Consider the following 19,651-nt stretch of genomic DNA (forward strand, 5'->3'; position numbering starts at 1 on the left):
GCCCCGCTTAGATACCAGCTTCCTCTCTTGAAGCTTTCCCTGCTAGATGAAAAATTATTAATACCATGGAAGCATAGTTAAAGCCCTATTTAGAGTTAAACTGAAAATGTTAAGAAATAATATCCTGGGGGCAGTTAGGTGGCAGTGGATAAAGTACCCGCCCTGGATTCGGGAGGACCTGAGTTCGAATCCAGCCTCAGCCACTGGACACTTACTAGCTGTGTGACCCTGGGCAAGTCACTTAACCCTCATTGCCCCACCAAAATCAAAACAAAAGAAATAAAAGTCCTGAAAGGGGCAGCTAAGTGTCACAGTGGATAAAGTGCAGGAAGGCTCATGTTCCTGAGTTCAAATCCAGCCTCAGACACTTACTAGCTGTAGGACCCTGGACAAGTCACTTAACCCTGTTTGCCTCAGTTTCCTTATCTGTCAAATGAGGTGGAGAAGGAAATGGCAAACTACTCCAGTATCTCTGCCAAGAAAACCCCGAATGGGGTCATCAAGAGTCAGACGCGACTGAACAACAAACAACAGTGTAACCTGTAAAGTAGCGCTGGTGAGAAAACCCAGCGCTCTGAAGCACCCGTCTAGGACACGTGTAATATTTTGGTTATTTATGATGTTGTCTTATTTCTCCAACCAGACTGTCTATAAGGTGGTGAAAAGATCCCTGAATTTGAAGTCAGGCCCCGGATTCCAGCTTTTCTTTGCTGCCCCAGGGGAACTGGCCGGATGATCCCTAGCAGTCCCTTGCGGCTCCGCATCTTAAGGGCAGGCCGCCTTGCTTGGGCATTGTAGTCCCCAGAGCCAAGTCCTGGTCCGGGCACATTAGTAAGCGCAAGTAGGATGCAAAATAAACATCTGCTGGACCGAACTGAACAGAACCCTAGGTCGAGTGCCATGGGAGCTGGGACCGGCCCTGCCCGCAGTCGGCCTCCTCTCTCTTCCTCGCTAGCTTCACCATTCCAGAACCTCCTGCTCTGGAGCGGAAGGAACCCTAGCCTTGGAAGGGAAAGTCCCTAAGCAAGAGGCTAGGCTCGATTGACTACCAGGGCAACCCGGGAAAGGGCCCCTGGGCCTCGGTTTTCCCATCTGTAAAATGAGGGGTAAGGGCGCAGCCTCTTAGGGTCAGGGCGGGGCTGGAGAAACCGGCAAAGAACTCGCAACTCCGCGGGACCCGAGAGGGGAGGAGAAGGGGGAGGGGGATAACGCGCACGCCCAGTTCTCCGTCTAGTGGGCGCGCACGCCTGCGTCCGTTCCGGGTTGGGGAGGGGAGGGGAGGAGAGGGGGCGGGACGCGGGGGCGGGGGCGGGTCCGGTGGGTTAAGACTTAGACAGCAGCGGAGCACTAGCAGCGGTGGGGTCGGTGTCCGAGGCGGTGGCTGAGTTGGCGGCTGTAGCCCGTGTCTGCGATGGAACAGCCGAAGAAGGCGGTGGTGGTGACGGGTAAGAAGGGTCCCGTTGGGAAAGAGGCAGTTCTGGCCTGGGCAGCGCTTTCTGAGCTAAGGGGCAGCCCTGGGGGCACCTGACCAGTCTCCGATCGCTGTCCCTTGGGCTTGAAGTTAAATCTCTTCCTTCTCTACCCTTCCCCTCCAGCCTTCACTGGCTTTGGAGAGGAAGGAGCTATTTCTCAGCAGTTGTGGGGAGAAGGTACCTCACTCTTTCTCCTCCATCCCCATAGCCCCCTGACACCCCCCCTTACTGTAGGGAAAGGGTCAAAAGGAACCTCGCCCCCCGGGGGCAACCCCTGAGTGACAGAATGGAGCGGACCGGGGGGAGGGGGTGACCAGTCTTTGGAAGGAGTGACCGGCTCTTGCCCCGCTACTGTGGACTTGTCAGAAAGTCGCCTTTCCCCACCCCCACGTCCCCCAGAGTACAAAAGGAGAGGTTGATTTGTGGGGTAGAAGGCGTCTGGTTGACAAATGAACCCTCTCGGGAATTGTTTAGTGTTCCCTTCACCACTGCCTAAGTTGAGATTTGTGTTCGAGATATGTAGGATGGGGAGGGGGAAAGAACATGTTGCTATAGATTAAAGACGGGTAACTCGGGAGAAAGTGGGAGGTACTGTGAACTCTTGCGCATACCTGAATTGTCCGTTAACGGGGGGCACCAGTGCCAAAGGTCCTGCCTGCCTCACAGATGGGAGACAGGGGGAAGCACCTGTCCAAAGGGCTTCTCACCCACAACTTTTCTGCCTCTAGGTATATGGGACGTGGAGCTGGGTAGGAAATAAGGTTTGGGAGTCGTGGCCGACCTGTTTGGCACTCCCCCCTTTTTAATGTTAAGTCTAACTTACTACCTCAACCAAAGAGAAATGGTGCCCTCTCAAAATAAAAGCAGTCGTTCTGTTTCTGTTTTTGTTTTTCTACTAAGAAAGATGCATGAGTTTCATTTCTTAGGGATTTGGAGGAGGAGAGTAGGAAAGGGGAGGGGGCGACCTCTTCAAGGTTTTTTACAACTGGCAAGCTGCTAATTAGCTTATGTCACATTCTCGTCTCCCCCATGAGATGATGCCAGGATGCTCCCTGGGTGTTCTGGGCTGTTTATCTGATGCCATTGACTAAGACTATGAGCAGGCTCAGGGCTTTCAAAAGTTGCACTCCTGAGCGGGAATGAGCCTTTGGCCACCCTCACACACCTACCGGTTTTCTGGTGTAGCCGAGAAACTTGCAAATTACGAATGGACTTTCTCCAACTGTTAATACTAATCCTTCATTTCGGTAGCTAACCACTTTCCTCACAAACCTGGCAATGAAGTAGGTGGTACGACTGCTATTTACAAATGAGTAAACAGACATCGAGATAGGAAGTCAAAAGCAGCACTCAAACCTAGTTCTTCCGACTCTTTTAAGCCCACTTACTCTTTCTCCTTGCCACATTGCCTCCCTGTGGGGAATGTAACTATTCCACCAGTGAAAGAAAGGCCAGTTGGGGGGGGGGGAGGGGGCATGTCTGTTATGTCTGCCTTTCCTATAATTAAAAGTTTCTTTTCTCTTCTTTTGAAATGAATCTATTTCATTGGAAGGATTTCATACAGTTTCTTTTGGTGGGGATGGCCCAAGACCATTTTGTGAATCTTTTTCTTGTTTCTCTTCTTATGGTATTTTGTGTGCCAAAGTTAAAAACTGAAGGATGAATTGGTTTGCCTAAAATGAAGTGAAATTAGTGTAGATTAGCCCCAAGTCTTAAGGGAGTGCCGAGGTAACAGGTGTCCACCTTGTCCCTTCATAAGGCACTTACAGAGACAGTGACTAGAGGACCGACTGCTAACAGGAATCAGTCAGGAGGCCCAAGATTCAAGCTTTACAAATTACACTTAATAGATTGTTGGTGTGCCAGTGGATTAATCACTTAACCATTCAGCACTCCAGGCACTTATATTTAAAGGGAAAAAGCCTAAATTATAGAAGTGTTGAGAAAGTTTACAAAGTTGCATCATTGGGTATTTCCACACATGTAGCCCCCCCAACTGATAAAATCACAGTCCAGACCAAATTATGAATGTTCCCCAATCTGAAATGATTGTCCTCTCCAAACATGTGCATGTTTCCTTTTACCAGCAGTAATGAATGGCAAGATAATAAAATGCTGGACTCTTAATTTGGCTGTGTGTGAGCCAAGGCAAATCACAAGCTCTCTAAACCTCATTTTACACCTTTGTATAATTTTTTTTTTTTTGCGGGGCAATGAGGGTTAAGTGACTTGCCCAGGGTCACACAGCTAGTAAGTGTCAAGTGTCTGAAGCTGGATTTGAATTCAGGTCCTCCTGAATTCAGGGCCAGTGCTCTATCCACTGTGCTACCCAGCTGCCCCACACCTTTGTATAATTAGGAGATCAGAGGGGTGAAGTGCAAAAAACCCAGTTTAGAGTCAGAGGCCCTGGGTTTGAATCACAGCTGCCTTTCCATATGTGACCTTGGGAAAGTCACCTAACCATTTTAGCCTCAACTTCTTCATCTGTGCATGCATGTGTGTGCGTGCATGTGCGTGCATGTGCGTGTGCGCACGCGCACTCGTGCACACCCTTGAAATCCTGTGTGTGGAGGGTTGGACTAGATTATCATTTGATTTGGCTCTTCATCTCATTCTAAATTCTGTTACCTCTAATGCACTGATTAGTCTTCACCATAGAGGTCTGATGTGGAGGTATCACTTTTTTTTCCTCTCTGGGGAATGGATGAATTACAGCTACAGAATGTCAGACGTTATGCTAGGGGCCGACTTGTTTTACTTAAATGTGTTTCTTTGTTACAAGAGAGGGCTCTAGCTGTGGTGAGGGCAGGTGGTACTGGGAGAGTTTTAAAAATCAATGAAACTGGGGCAGCTAGGTAGCACAGTGGATAGAGCACTGGCCCTGGATTCAGGAGTACCTGAGTTCAAATCTGGCCTCAGACACTTAACACACACTTACTAGCTGTGTGACCCTGGGCAAGTCACTTAACCCCAATTGCCTCACTAAAAAAAAAAAAAAATTAAAAAAAAAATCAATGAAACTGGGCAGCTAGGTGGTGCAGTGGATAAAGCACCGGCCCTGGATTCAGGAATACCTGAGTTCAAATCTGGCCCCAGACACTTGACACTTACTAGCTGTGTGACTCTGGGCAAGTCACTTAACCCCCATTGCCCTGCAAAAAAACAACAACAACAAAAAAAATCAATGAAACTTTAAAAAAAATCCTATGATGGTTTAAGGCCTTTCATCTCATCAAATTCTATAGCTATAGGCCCCCTATGTTGATAAGATGAATACTTTCTTGGTGGCTTAGAATGTCTGGGAACGTCTGAATAGTTATTTTACCCTCACCAGTCACTTCTGGATACTTTAGTCTGCCAGATTTTTGAATATATCCCAGTAACTTGATTCATGTTGACATCAACAAGAAAGCTACTTCTCTGGTTATTCTTCAGAAGGAAAGGACATAATGCAGGCTCTGGTTTTTACCAAATGGCTTTAGCTTCCGGGGAGAGCCATCAGCAGCATCCTGTCCACTTCTTCTTATGCTTACAAGTCTGTTATGGACTCAGCTGCTGTTTCCTTGTCCCTCCTGTGAGTCCCCACACTGTCTTTCTTGACTTCTGTGGAAAGAATACCAGACTAGGGAGCCCCAGAAAGAAGCTCCGAACTTCTGATGCTTCTGCTGACTTCTGCCAGGTGACCTTGGGTAGGTGGTTTTCCCCTCTTAAAGATTCATTTTCTTCCTTTGTAAAACTGGAATGCCAGCCCTGGCATTACTTTCCTCAGAAAGGGCTGTTGTTGGGATCAAATGAAATAGTTTGTGTGAACCATAAAGAATTGTGCTCATGATTAAGTGTTGTTATTTTGTGGACTTGTGGGCACCCAGACCCATTGAAGTGATGGAGGAAGCAGGACTCTTAAGAACAAAAATTCTGCTTCTCCTACAGCAGCTGACTTCTCTGCTACCAGTAATGATGGGAGAGTGTTCAAATGCTATTTCATGATTCTTAGAATGTACATTAAGAAGACCTCATTCATGGTTCTTTCCCATTTGCTTTTTGTTTGTTTGTTTGTTTGGGGGTTTTTTTTGTGGGGCTATGGGGGTTAAGTGACATGCCCAGGGTCACACAGCTAGTCAAGTGTTTGAGGCCAGATTTGAACTCAAGTACTCCTGAATCCAGGGCCGGTGCTTTATCCACTGCGCCACCTAGCTGCGCCCCCCCATTTGCTTTTTGACTTGGATAAATCCGATCATTTGGGGAGCTGAATTATAATAGAGTCATAGTTACAGTTGGAAGGGATGTTAGAGGTCATAAAGTGTGACCCCCTTCATTTTACAGGTGTGGAAACTAAGGCTCAGAAAGAGGAAGGCCAAAGCTCATTAATCACAAAGCCCCAAGTAATAGCTCTCATTTCGATAGCACTGGGGGCTTACAAATCATTCTCCCTACAACAACCCTTTGAGGTAAGAAGTAAAAGTGTTATTATCCGTATTTACCGATAAGAAATCAGAGATTAAATGACATACCTGTGGTCACCCAACCATAAGTGAGGTTGGTAGGTAGGATTTGAACCCAGGCTGCCCATCTGAGTCTTCAGCTCATTCCACTACCCTCTGTCTTCATATTCTACTCTGATTATGACTCAGTTCTCCCAAATCCTCCTGTCCTGTTCTGTTATTTCATGCCACCTTTTTTGGTGGGCATGCATGGAACCGGGTCTTGGGAAAGAGTCCTCGACCTGCTACGGTTTTCCCTGGGGCTCTTTAAGGTAGACAAAGATGGAGGGCACTTGGTCCTACTGGTTAGGTGGGAAGGATCACATTCTCACTATCCATTCCTTTGCTTGCAGGATTTGGCCCATTCGGAGAACATACGGTTAATGCCAGCTGGATTGCTGTTCAGGTAATAGTATACGTTCTAATACTGTATACCTATGCAAACATGCTCCTTTCACCCTGAAAATACCATGTAGGAAAGGGAGGAAGGAAGGAAGACAGAAAGACACCCCTGCCTAAGAGTGTCCACCATGAGCGTGAAGAATTTCTTTAAAGAGACTAGAACAGGTTGAAATCCTACACATGTACTTTGTAATTATCCTTATTAAACCTTGACTAATATCTATGGGTATTTACTATAGCTTTTGTCACTTACAAATCAACCCATGTTCTGCATGTAGGAAGTTGTACCACCAAGGGCAGGAAGCAGTAGATTCAGGAAGTTAATATTCTTGACCTGCCACATTTGCCACCAGAAGTGGGCAGAGTTCATTCCTTGGAATGGGTTCTGTCCACAGGAGAACTACAATGTTTGGGTGCCTCTGTGGGAGACTTTTTGGGATCGTTGTCTCCATGAGAATTGTTCCCCAAAAGCTTTGTACTTTAACGAACTTACCTGAAAGGTGAACTTAATAATAACAATATGAACGACAAATATTGGAGGCAGTGTGCAGTTGTGGATAGGAACCCAGCCTCAGAACCTGGAAGACCTGGGTTCAAGTCCTACCCAAGACACATAGTATCCCTTCTATCCCTGGGAATTTACTTAAGCTCTCAGTACACTCACCAAAGGGTGTCCAATTGGCGCCTAAACTGGATTGAAATGTAACTGGGAAATGTTTAACAAATTACATAACAAATATAATAGAACATAGATAATGTTAATATGTAGTTTTTTGGATCAACATTTTGTGGTCCCATTTCTGTTTGAATTTGACCCCATTACTTCAGGCAACCTTTAAGACTAGAAGGTGCAGAAAAGATGTTATCTTGAATTGGGGGAGGAACTTCCTCATCTGGGAGTTCCCCATTATAGTGAAAACACAGGTCTGGTTACTAGTGCCTATTAATAATTGTGATATAAGACTTTACTTTGAAGTAAGCTCTTTCATGGCCATTATCTCTAGAACATGGGGAACTAATGATGAAAGTTTATCCATCACACATCCTCCCTTCCTCTATTGGCCCATGCTATCTTGCATAAATACAAAGTTCTATCTTTATCTTCTCAAATAGAATCTTAAGGGAGAACTTTCTGTTCTTTACAATGGAATTTGGGGCTGTTTTCCCTTTGTCAGACCAAAGTTCTTCGTGTAGACGTACCCTAACTTTGTTCAGTTTAGGTTCAGATGAAATATGGGAAAACTGGCCCCTAGATTCCTGACTCAGTTGTTTCACCGTCATGCTCTCTCTGTTCTCTGTGGCACTTTGGAGGTTTGGGGGGCCCTGGCACCCTTCGAAGGTTCTAAGCTTAGCCCGACTTGGGGAAAGGAGGAATCATTGAAATGTAGAAGGGCACACCCCAGCTTAGTCGGCCCAGAACAACTACAGACTGGCTCCTGCCCAGCTGGGGTTTAGTACAACTGTCCTTAGCCCAAGGCCAGCCTGGCCAGTCAAATCCCATTTCAGGATAAGAAGAGGTGTGAAGTGAGATGGCATAAGAGAAGACAATACTAAGCTTGGATGAGAGAGAAGAGAGTTAGAGAGAGCATAATGCTTTTCCTGCTTGCCATTTAAATCATATCCATTGAGCTAGCTGCAAAAAAAAAAGAAAAATCTATCTATCTATCTATCTCTCTATGTCTCTATCTCTCTATCTCTCTATCTCTCTATCATTCTTAACCTCATCCCATTCTTCCACCTCCCAATGGAAGACCTCGACCATGGAGAGATCTCAGAATTTGTAAATGATTGAAAAATCAAAATCACACAATCCCATTTCCAACGGAAACATTGGTTCTAGAGTGGCGGCTTCAGGGGCTCTCTTTCACCCAAGGTTAGTTTGCCGCTCAGGTAAGAACATCTCAGATGCCATCACCTAAAATGTTCAAACAGCACGGAAGAGGCTTGCCTTTCCTAGCTAGGTTCCCATCCCAAGAGCCCTAGACAAAAAGGAACAGCATGTCTCTGAGCACGTGCGCGCCTGGCATTGTGCGAGCTTCAGACAGGGGACTCACGGAGCTGCGCGGACACAAAGACGTGTGTCTGAGTTTCTGAATCCCAGACGGTGTGATCTGCATCTTAATAGAAGAAAAATCAATTAAACAATCTTTGTAAACCCTTGCTAGCTTTGGGGCTAAGCTAGTTCTGGTTTATTGCATCTTTTATTATCCTGCAACCAGAGGATAAAATTCTTCTCCCCACCCCCATCTTTCTAGTCCTCCCCTTCCTAAGTTTTCCCCTCAGTGTTTAAGTTGACCAAATACAAATGATCTACACGTTAGCAGACTGTTCTATTTCCAATCAAATATGTACCCCAAGAAAATATCTCATTCCCAATATCCCATGTTTTCTTTCTGTTTGTGCAAAGTGACTTTGATAAGCAGTCAGAGACATCTTCTGCACCTGCTTTGAAGAATATGTTTCGTGTTGTCGACCATGCTGGCAATGACACCTCTGTCTTATGTGCAATAGCTCTTGTTTACAGGGGGTTTAAATGTTTACAGAGTGCTTTCTTTATAACAGTCCTGTGAAGCCAGCCACAGTAGTATTATCCCCATTTTACAGAGGAAGGGACTGAGGTCCACAGATATTCAGTGACTTGGCCGAGGTCACATGGCTGGTAGATTTCAGTGGAGTTCAAAGCCAGCACCACTAACTTCCAGCGCTCTGCTTCATTCTGTACCAATTGCATGCTATTTTATCATTTGTAAGGTACTTCTACATCTATCATTTCATTTAGCCACGACAGGTTTTATGAGATCAGCGTTGTAAATAAAACCCCCATCTAGTAGATGATAAAACTCATAGAAAATAAGTAACTTGCCTGCCTTTGCACGGCTAGTTAATAACAGAGCAGGTGTTCTGATCTGATCCCAAGTTTAACCTTTAATGTTAAGATTTCTATTTTTCTGCCTCAAACTGCTTTTTGATGCACAGGCTGCTCTGTGGTGAAGAAATCCCTTTTTGTCACAGATGTGTGTTTGTTTTGTTTTGTTTTATTCTGAGTGCTCCCCTAATGCTCATCTCCATGTGTGGAGTGAGCTTGTGCCGCAGTGCAAAAAACGAACTCTTTCCCACGGGCCACATTTGGCTGTTGGCTGTTTGGGGCACTGAGGGGTGACCCTCTTGTTTTCAGGGTGACGGCCCTCTCTTTTCTGTTTGGCTCTCAAAGCTGCTGCATTATTCATGCAGACAATTTCCTGTTTACACCAGGTCTGATAGTTCTCCAGTGTGGTGGGTGGGGATGGAGATGCTGCCTTGAAGATGTATAATTCATCGTAGACTCAGGTGTGTCCTGTGGACTGTGAAGCTAATTGTATCATGTGGCCAACCTCTTGATGTGTTTCTACTTGAGCCGGATGATGAGAAGATGGGTCAGAGGGCATTTTGACATTACCAGGGACAATTGCTGTCAGGGTGTCTAGACAGACCTGATAAGGATATTAAAGGCTAACAAAGAGGCCCATTGTCGAGGGGTCAGGGAATCGGTCAAACATGTTCGTTTTTCTATATTTGTCAGGTATACAAGGCAGTAGACAATAAGTTGTCTGGGGGCCAGAGGACGCCTTTTCACTCCTGAATAGCAGTGCGTGTGCGCTCTGTTTGGTAAAATGTTATTTTGATTTTGAATTAGTAAAATTGCACTTTATAGAATACGCTGAGAGAATGGTGAGATTCATTCTGAATTAGGTCTCAGCAGAAGGATAAAAGCAAGGGGCATTGCTGCCTACTCAGCCTTTCTCAAAGTGGAATTTTAAAATGCTAAGATGTTAAAGCTAAAAAAAAAAAAAAAGACCTTAGAATACATTAGTCCAGCTCCCTCTTTCTACAGACAGGGTGACTGTTTTGACCAAGGTCACACAGTGGGTTAGGAGCCGGGTTGAGACTTGGAATTTATTCAAGTTTGGTTTAACTCCAAGTGTAATCTTTCTCTACCATCTGAGGAGAATGGAGAAAATTCTCCAAAGCTGCCGATGGGTTTCTGGCTACATCAGCTTCTTTTCCAACATTCAGATTCTATTTATAGTATAGTCTAGTAATACATCAAATTTTAAATCTCTCCTTTAGGCTAGAAAAGCATAGGAAGGGAGGGAACCTAGATCCGTATTGGGGAGATGAGCTAGATGGGCACTTAAGAGTCCATTTCTAATAGTGGATCTTGATGTGTTACAGATACTAATCAATAGGGCAAGCCTTTACTATCAGAGGACTCGGTCCCAAAGCACCAGTTAGTCATTAATCATGGCTGCTGGTCAGTACTCCAGTTCCATATGAGATTCTCTCACCAATTACTGATCTTTTTGCTGTACCACATTTTGCTTTAACAAGAAATGATTAACATCAACACACAAACAAAAAAGTATAGCCCCCCCAAAAAAACAGGAAGAAAAAAATGTTTTTGTTTAAAATTATGTGCCTTAACTCCAATTAGGAAGTACCAACTTTTCCTATTTGACAAGCATTTATTAAAGACCTACTATGTGCTAGGCCTCAAGGATATAAAACCAGATTGCATTTAACCTCAGGGGCTATTGTTATTTAATGTTGTCTTTATTTACATCTTTGGAGTCAGTGTATATGTTATTTTATATACTCATCTCATTATCACTGTAACTACTGAAAACATGGATGTATGAGGTCAATGTAGTCCAGTCCTCTCCCCAGTACATGAATTCCCTTGATAGCATCCCCAGAAAGTGGTCACACTGCTTCTGCATGATGACTTCAGTCCACCATAAATGATCTCACTGAATACCCAATCAATCATATTGACTGCTCAGGCTTGTCAGGAGGTAAAACATAGGGGTTTGTGGGTACCCAACTAAAGAAAATTCAGCATAGGAAAGTTTCACAGAAGTGGGATTCTTTTCTTTTTTTTTTTTTTTTTAGTGAGGCAATTGGGATTAAGTGACTTGCCCAGGGTCACACAAATAGTGAGTGTTAAGTGTCTGAGGTCAGATTTGAACTCAGGTACTCCTGACTCCAGGGCTGGTGCTCTATCCACTGCGCCACCTAGCTGCCCCTGGGATTCTTGACCTTACAAAAGCACAGCCTCTTGGGTCAGACTGGACCTGGAGGGAAGAGAGCTCTTTCCCAGAACAATCCATTTCTCCTCTCAACACCTCTTGATGGCTAAGGAGCTTCTTTGCAAACCAAAATCCACTTCTACCATTTCTACTTTTTGCTCTGGATTCTGCCTTCTAGAGCAAAATGGAATGAGGCTAATAACTCTGACCCTCTTCCACATCACAGTCCTGAAAATACTTGATGTTAGCTATCTTGGGATTCCTCCTCCACCATTCCCCACCCCATCTTCTCCAGACTAGACATTCCCAGTTCCTTTCACTGATGCTCATTGGGCATGTGTGGTGCGGTCTCTAGGACCCCCACTACCATGATTTCCCTCCTTTGTGTGGGCCTAGCTCATGATGCACTTTCTTGTTATTTTCTTTTTCTTTTTCTTTTTCTTTTTTTTTTTGGTGAGGCAATTGGGGTTAAGTGACTTGCCCAGGGTCACACAGCTAGTAAGTGTTAAGTGTCTGAGGCCGGATTTGAACTCGGGTACTCCTGAATCCAGGGCCGGTGCTCTATCCACTGCACCACCTAGCTGCCCTCATGATGCACTTTCTAAAATTCAGTACTCAAAACTGAACACAGTACTCTGGATGTGGTCTGGCCTGGGTAAGAGCACCTTTAAGGTTCTGGGTTTTACAAAAGGATTTCTTCTCAGTAGTAGATTGCACTCCCCTCCCCCCAGGCTTAAGTGTGTTCTGTATCTATTTTCCACTAGGGAACAAGGTAGAGAAACTTAGAATCAGAGAATGTGACAGAAAAAGCCTTAGGAGTCACCTCATTCCTAGGGCATTCGATGAGTCTCCTCTATAATATTCCTTCAAAGAGAGGTGATAAAGGATCCAGTTGAACATTTACAGTAAGAGGGAACTCTCTGGTTTAGGAGGAAGTTCATTCCACTTTCAGACAGCCCAGGAATTAGGAATAGGAAGTTCTTCTCTTGAACTAAAAACTGCTTCCAAAACCCAAAATGCTATAATGATAAGCGTGTCACTTTGTTGTAGATTACTTCTAAGTTAAGAGGAAGCAGATCTGAAATTCTAATGCTAGTCAATTGAAAAATGTGACCTGCTTTCTCCAGGAACAAATCTATTGTACAAATTCCAGTACACCTGTGTTAACATTCCTTACCCCTGGCCTGACCAGGGCCATCATCAGTGGTTATTGGCCCTGGGCAAGTGACTCTTTGAAAGTATCTAGCTTGTTCTGATTGTGTCTAGTTGTACCACTGTATAAACATTCCCACTTCCTTTCATTCATCCATGCATAGCTTTTCAGTAAGAAAAATGATGAAGAGAATGATTTAGCCTTTAGAAAATTAAAAAGAATGTTAATTTTAGAGGAACTCCCACTATTCCATCTGTAAAGGTTTATTAATTTATTATGGTCCATGAATGAATTTGGGCATGGTGTGAGTAGTAGCACAGTTTTAAAAATCATTTAATTGTTTATTTTGACATTCTTTTTTTTTTTTTAATTTTGAGTTCTAAATTCTTTCCTTCCTTCCTTCCTGTCCCTCCCCCACCCACTGAGAAGGCAAGAAATACTATATAAATTATACATGTGAAATCATGCAAAACCTATTTCCATATTAGCCAGAATTTAAGGGGAATTAGAATGGGATGGTTTTTTTCCCATCGATTTTTAGGTCTAATCCAAAAGATGGATTAGGTGAAAGGATTAGAGAGAGAAGCAATTGTAAATATTTATCAGAAGCATATAATGTTGGAATCAAGAAAATTAGAATCATAGAGAAACACAGACTCTTCGAGTTAGAAAAGACCATCCATCTCCTTTCCCATTGAATGAACCTTCCGTTATTCTGTCTTGTACAAGTGATCACCTAGCTTTTACTTTAACACCTTTTGTGTTTGGTGTCTGACACAGCAACCATGTTGATTGATAGTAACAAGGAGCCTGCTATCCAAGAGGACAAGCCATTCAGTGTTTAGTAGCTCTCATTGTTTGGGAGGACTTCCTTAGCTGACTTGCATTTAGTGACCAACTGCTATTGCAGTTATGATGAGCCAGTCTTACATTTATAACATTTATTACATTTCTTTCTAGCCTTTGAGAGTCTAAAGGCATAAACAAGAAAGTTACAGGTGTTGGATCTGGGGAACAGTATTTACATTGTTTGTCATGTCGGAAGCCAGGAAGGAGCTTTTCAATAATTGTTATTTATCTCTCTTTTGATACTCATGTGCAGGTCTTTGACATTAATGGGAATTATGTACTTCAGCTTGGAAATAAATCAGATGCTGAGATTAAGATTGGAAGATTGTTTTTGAAAATAGTCTTCACCTAATTGTAGGCCAGTCTGTGATCACACTCAACATAATTCAGATATGTATGATAAATTGGCTTCACACTGGATTGGATCATCATGGGCATTGGAAAGCCATCAGCCAATCTTTCCTTTTTTGCTCCTGCAGCACTGTGCTCCTCGGGCCAGATGCTAAGTGAGGCAGGCCCATCAAACTGGAAGTTCTGAATGAAGGAAGGTCTCAGTCTTATTAAAATCACAAAGAATGGGGTTAGCTAGGTGGCGCAGTAGATAGAGCACCGGCCCTGGATTCAGGAGTACCTGAGTTCAAATCTGGCCTCAGACACTTAACACTTACTAGCTGTGTGACCCTGGGCAAGTCACTTAACCCCAATTGCCTCACCCCCCCCAAAAAAAATAAGACATTAAAATCACAAAGAAGGTTTAGGTAGATGTAGCCCAAGTATAGATGGGAGCAATGATTTGCTGTGCTTTGGAAAAGCAAAAGAGAAAAATACCTAATAATTCTTATTTTACACTATTTTTTTTCTTTTTATTGGTCAACTTGCATTTATTAAGCACCTGCTGCATGCCAGGCACTGGGCTAAGTGCTGGGTTATAAAGAAAGGCATAAAACAGTCCCTGCTCTTGCAGAACTTACAGTCTTATAGGGGACACACCATGTAAAAACTACATGCAAACAAGGATGAATTGGGGATGGTCAGTTAGAGGGAAAGCACTAAAATTAAGGGGGAATCAGGAAAGGTTTCTTGCAGAAGGCAGGACTTTAGCTGAGACGCGAAGGAAACCAGGGAAACCGGGAGGTGGAAATGAGGAGGGGGAGCATTCCAGGCGTGGGGGAATGCCAGGGCAAAGGTGCAGAGTCTGGAAATGGAGCATCTTGTGCAAGGAACAGCAAGGAGGCCAGTGGAGTGAGATCAGGAGGGGTAGGAATGGGCCAGGTTCTGAAGGGCTTTAAAAGCTGAACGGAAGATTTTACATTTGATCCCGGAGGTGACTGAGAGCCACTGGGGTTTATTGAATAGGCTCATGATGTGGTCAGACATGTGTTTTAGGAAAACCATCCTGACATCTGAGTGGAAGATGGACTGGAGTGTATTAAAGACTGTATAGGGTTAGCTGGTGTTGGTGTTGTTGTCATTATGGAGAAAAAGGGACTTGGATGGGAGCCATTAAGGTCTACCTTAAGGGATTTGACAATGGAGATCATCCTGCTCAATCCTCAAGGACCTGAGGAAACTGAGTCCAGATCTGACAGTAGCTGGGACCATAATCAAAGCATTTAAAATGCGCCTCTTACCTCATCTGCAAAATGGGTGTGGCGAAAATGCATGCCTCCCTCACCAGACTATTGTGAAGAAAGTACTTCGTGCTTGTCAAATCACATTCTCCTTTGGGCCCTCTGTATTCTCCAGGGACTTCACTCTTTTCTCCTTCTCTCTCAGATTCTTAAAAGATTTTCCCAGTGAGATACCGTAGGTCTCTCCTACAAGGCTCTTTCACGCTCATGGCTTCCAGGTGTTTGAAAGACCAAACACTGCCCTTCCATGTTGGGTTTCGGGGCTTCCTGTAACGGACTTTGCCTCCCCCTAGCAGCTGTGTCAACACCAGCTGCTCCAAATACCACTCCCCTCAGGTGGAGCTTTGTCTACTAGCCTGATACAATCACGGGGCATGGCTCCTGTTTACTGGTCCTGAATTTTAGCTGTCCTAAAATACAGCCATTCATTCCTGTCTGAGAAGGCTCCCACTGCCCTACAGCCCCTCAAACCGAGCTTTTGTACCTGGGTATTCATCCTTCCTTCCGTCCCAGACCTCGGGAGACGTCCTAAGGACTCTGATCATCCCCTGGCACTTTTATGTTACTTAAAATGTTTAAGTGTTTTATCTTGTTCCTTAGCCTGCTTGGTGTGTCTCTGGAATTGTAGAATTCTCCTTGGATGGGAAAAGTCAGAAAAGACATAGGTGTTTATCTAGGCAAATCCTTCCCCAAACTGGGCCTCCTCACAACTTTGTGGACAAATGGCCGTCCATCCGGCACTTTGAGGGACTTTGAGGAATTTCCTGCCCTAAGGTGACTCTTTGAACCATAGCTCTGCTTGTTAGGGAGTTCTCTGTTCAACAGAGATCTGCCCTGTAACAAAGCCACACAGAAATGTTCTCTGTTCAACAGAGATCTGCTCGGTCATCTACCTGACACACCTTCCAATGTATGTAAAAGCAGCGATCCTCTCTTCCTTCTCCCGAACCATGTTTAAAACATCAGTCTGTTTTACAAGGTGCCACCTTGTCTGCAATAACAAGGGGAAAGAATGTTCTAGCTGCTGAGGACTCCTCTAAAACAAGACTTAGATAGCACATGTGTCTAGAGTATTCTTAGAATGTGGCTGACCCTTCTCAAAAGTACTGAGTATATAAGAATACTGGGCATAGGACAGTTGCTTATTTCCTCTACCCCAGAAAACTCTTAAGACCCAAAGATTGATAGTAAGTACACAAGGACAAGTGAATCAAGTGTGTTAAAGATCCCACTACCCTCGTTATATTCTTCCACAAGGTAAGCTGCACAGAGACTTCACATACCTCAGCCCTGTCTGGCCCCCCATCTCAATGGGAAGGACACATAAGTCAAAGAAGGTGACCAGAACTCAAGCTTCCCTTAGGCAATCCCATCACCACTTTTCAACTGCAAGAAGAAGGTAGGGAGAGGGGAGAAAAATCCTCTTCTCCTTGCTTGAAGTTGAAGACAGCAAAAACTCTAGAAAACAGTCCTAGGGAGAGAAGACCTGCCCCCCACCTCAAAGAGAGCAGGCAGAGCCATTTAGAGCAGGGAGGGTCCCCTGTATGAATCTGACCTCCTTGACATTCATTAATCTTTCACAACTCTCCAGTTGATGGGACCAATCAAGAGTGGTTTTGCCATTGGGAGAAGCTGCTGATCCTTCAGGCAGGAGCAGAGCTCCATGGGAGATGCCCCTTTCTGATAAAGTCCCATGCCCAGTGACTTCATCAAGTGGACTGGGAGGATTTGGCTGACCAAGGTCACCCCCCTTACATACCTTCACGCTCCCCCCACATCTTTACTACAAAATTAATTGCCCACGGACTCTAATGTTGGTGTGAATTTAGGAAAGCCTAGTTCTTCCAGTGGACCTACACTGGAGAGCTTCCCTGAACAAGCCTGAAATGGCCCTGTAAATAAAGGAAAGGCTTTTAGCATGCCAGTTTAGAACTTAGGGAAATTAGGCTTCTTTTCCCCCTTTCGGCATCTTTCAGACTTAAAAAAAAAAGTTGTTGGCTTCTAAAGTCTAAAACAGAATTTCCCCTGGGTATTTTTTAGCCAGCTGCTAAAGGATTTCTCCTTGTCTTGTTTTCCAAGATCCTTCTAGTTCAAGCTAAGAGCTTTCTTAACTGGGAAAGCTAACTTCTGCATCACTTAAAGTTTTAAGAACTTTAATTTCTAATTTTAAGGTCATTTGTCTTTTGGTCTTAGTCTGTAATTATCAGGAAGTTGGATTAAATGATGTCTAAGGGTTTCTTTCAGCTCTGACATTGTGTTCTAAGGCCCATTCACACTCTGTTCTGCCAAATCAGCCTTTATTTTTAGTGCTTAGAGTAGGCCGAATACTGCGCTGAGGCCTGGGGAATTACAGGATCAAGATTAGACGTGGTCCTGGCCTTTGAGAAGTTTATAATCTAGTTGGAAGAGTCTAAGGACCCTTTCATCTCTAATATTATACAGTCATTCTGTAGTTCCTTTCAGCTCTGCCATTCTTTGTCTCTGAACTTGGCCTATTTTCATTGGAATAGATCCACGATTTGGCTTTTGACAGGTTAGCCTTGCTAAACAGTGGATTTCCTCTGTTTCTTTGGAGTCAATTCAACCTGCACTGAGGTCCCTTCTGCATATAAGGGATCATAATCTGGGCTGGGGATTCAGAGATAAAAGACACGTGCCCTGAAGGAGCTGGTGTTCTCCTTGAGAGAATAACATGTACATAGATAAATACTTACAGAGTACTCACAGAGTACTTTCTGCAAAGCTGTGGGGAGCACGTACAAGCTGGGGAGAGCTGTGGGCGGCAGTAGAGACTTGTATAGCAGATGGTAACTGAGCCTCTGGAGCCTTGAACGGAGGTGGGGAGTACAGGAGCCAGAGATGAGAGAGGACGGTATTCCAGGCAAGCCTAGGCTGAGGCCCACGGCTGGAAGCTCGAGCAACCTGCATTATATTTTATAAGATGACAAATTTAGAGCTGACAGAGACCTTGGAGGCCACCTAGAACAACTCCTTCCTTTTATGGCTGGGAAAACTGAGACCAGGAGAGGCAAAGGCTCACCCAGAATCATCCAGTCATCTTTGGTATTAAATTTCACCATATGCCCATTCAAGCAGCAACTGGACTTGGTGTCAAAATATTTCTTCTTCATTTTTTCTTTCTTTCTTCCTCTCTTCCTTCTCCCCTTCCTTTTTTTTTTTTTTTAAGTAAGGCAATTGGGGTTAAGTGACTTGCCCAGGGTCACACAGCTAGTAAGTGTTAAGTGTCTGAGGCCGGATTTGAACTCAGGTACTCCTGAGTCCAGGGCCAGTGCTCTATCCACTGGGCCACCTAGCTGCCCCTCCCCTTCCTTTTATTAATCTTCCTTCCTTCTTTCCCTCTTTCCTTCCTTTCTTGGTAGTTGGGGTTAAGTGACTTGGCCAAGGGTCAAAGTGACTTGCCAGGGGTTACACGGTTGTCAAAATCAACTTTCAAAGAAGAGATACAGGTAAGCAAAGTGAACCTAATCATGAAGTACAAGCAAGCCTGTGGGCCCAAAATGGCTATTGGCAGATAAGATAGCTGATGTCAACTGTTAGAGTCTCTATTACCAGGTTAGATCCTTGTACAGAGGGAGGTACTTTCTTAGCACCTGGAAGTTGAATGGCCCTTAGAAATCATTTATCCGGGGGCAGCTAGGTAGCACAGTGGATAAAGCACCAGCCCTGGATTCAGGAGGACCTGAATTCAGATCTGCCCTCAGACAGTTGATACTTACTAGCTGTGTGACCCTAGGCAAGTCACTTAACCCTCATTTCCCCACCAAAACCAAAAAACAAACCCTCATTTATCCAACCTCCCCATTTTACAGATGAGAAAATTTAGGTCCAGAGGATTGAGATGACTTAGATGAAGTCACACAACCAGTTTGTTACAGAGCCAAGACTTTCTGAAGTGTTGCAACCAAACCAAGATGTGAAGGACAGGAATCACAAGGAGTGTGAATTCAGTTTCTATTCCTCAAAGAACCCTATTGTTGGCCCTCATTATCTCATATCACCCTGTGGTGTTAGATGAAAGAGTTACACATAACATGTAGCAAATACACATTCTTGACTTGGAACAGTGTCTTTGTTACACAGACTACCCCTCTCTTCTCCATCTGTGGCTATGGATTCCTACCTTTTGATGGGAGCTCCCTCAGTCAGGCAAGAGTGGAGTGGAGTGAAGAGAATATTGAACTTGGCATCAGAAGATGTTCTGTAGGCCCAAATCCCAGTGACGCCCCTTATTCAACTCTCTGACCTTCGCCAAGACCCTTCACTTCACACCCTCAGTTTCACAGTGTGTCAAATGAGAGATGGGGAGGGGGGTTGGACTACATGATCTCTGAAGTTTCTTTTGGCTCTAATGTTCTGTGTTTCTTTGTCTCTGGCCTTTTCTGATCCCATTTTCCATGTCTATAAGATACAGGTGATACTTGCGTCTCCCACCTCACAGAGGTGGTGTGAGGATCGGTGAAAGAGTACAGCTGTGCTCCATAGGCATAAGGCTGTATTATTGGTGCTGCCATATTGTACCATATGTCCAGACTGACTGACTTTGGAAGCCTACTTCTAGAAACATCCATTTAATACA

The 19,651-nt window shown here is 44.4% G+C and overlaps 1 protein-coding gene across 1 annotated transcript in view; it reads left to right on the forward strand.

Moving 5' to 3' along the window:
- The first annotated feature begins 1,316 nt into the window (after positions 1-1,316).
- The window catches only part of PGPEP1 (pyroglutamyl-peptidase I), a 33,607-nt gene continuing 15,272 nt past the window's right edge, over positions 1,317-19,651 (forward strand). The window contains exons 1-2 of the mRNA XM_043975392.1: positions 1,317-1,445; positions 6,307-6,359. Coding sequence (XP_043831327.1) covers positions 1,412-1,445; positions 6,307-6,359 — 87 coding nt within the window. The 5' untranslated portion in view covers positions 1,317-1,411. The remainder of the gene's footprint in view (positions 1,446-6,306; positions 6,360-19,651) is intronic.

This window comes from Dromiciops gliroides, chromosome 1 (genome assembly GCF_019393635.1).
Source record: "Dromiciops gliroides isolate mDroGli1 chromosome 1, mDroGli1.pri, whole genome shotgun sequence".
In the NCBI taxonomy this organism is placed as follows: domain Eukaryota; kingdom Metazoa; phylum Chordata; class Mammalia; order Microbiotheria; family Microbiotheriidae; genus Dromiciops; species Dromiciops gliroides.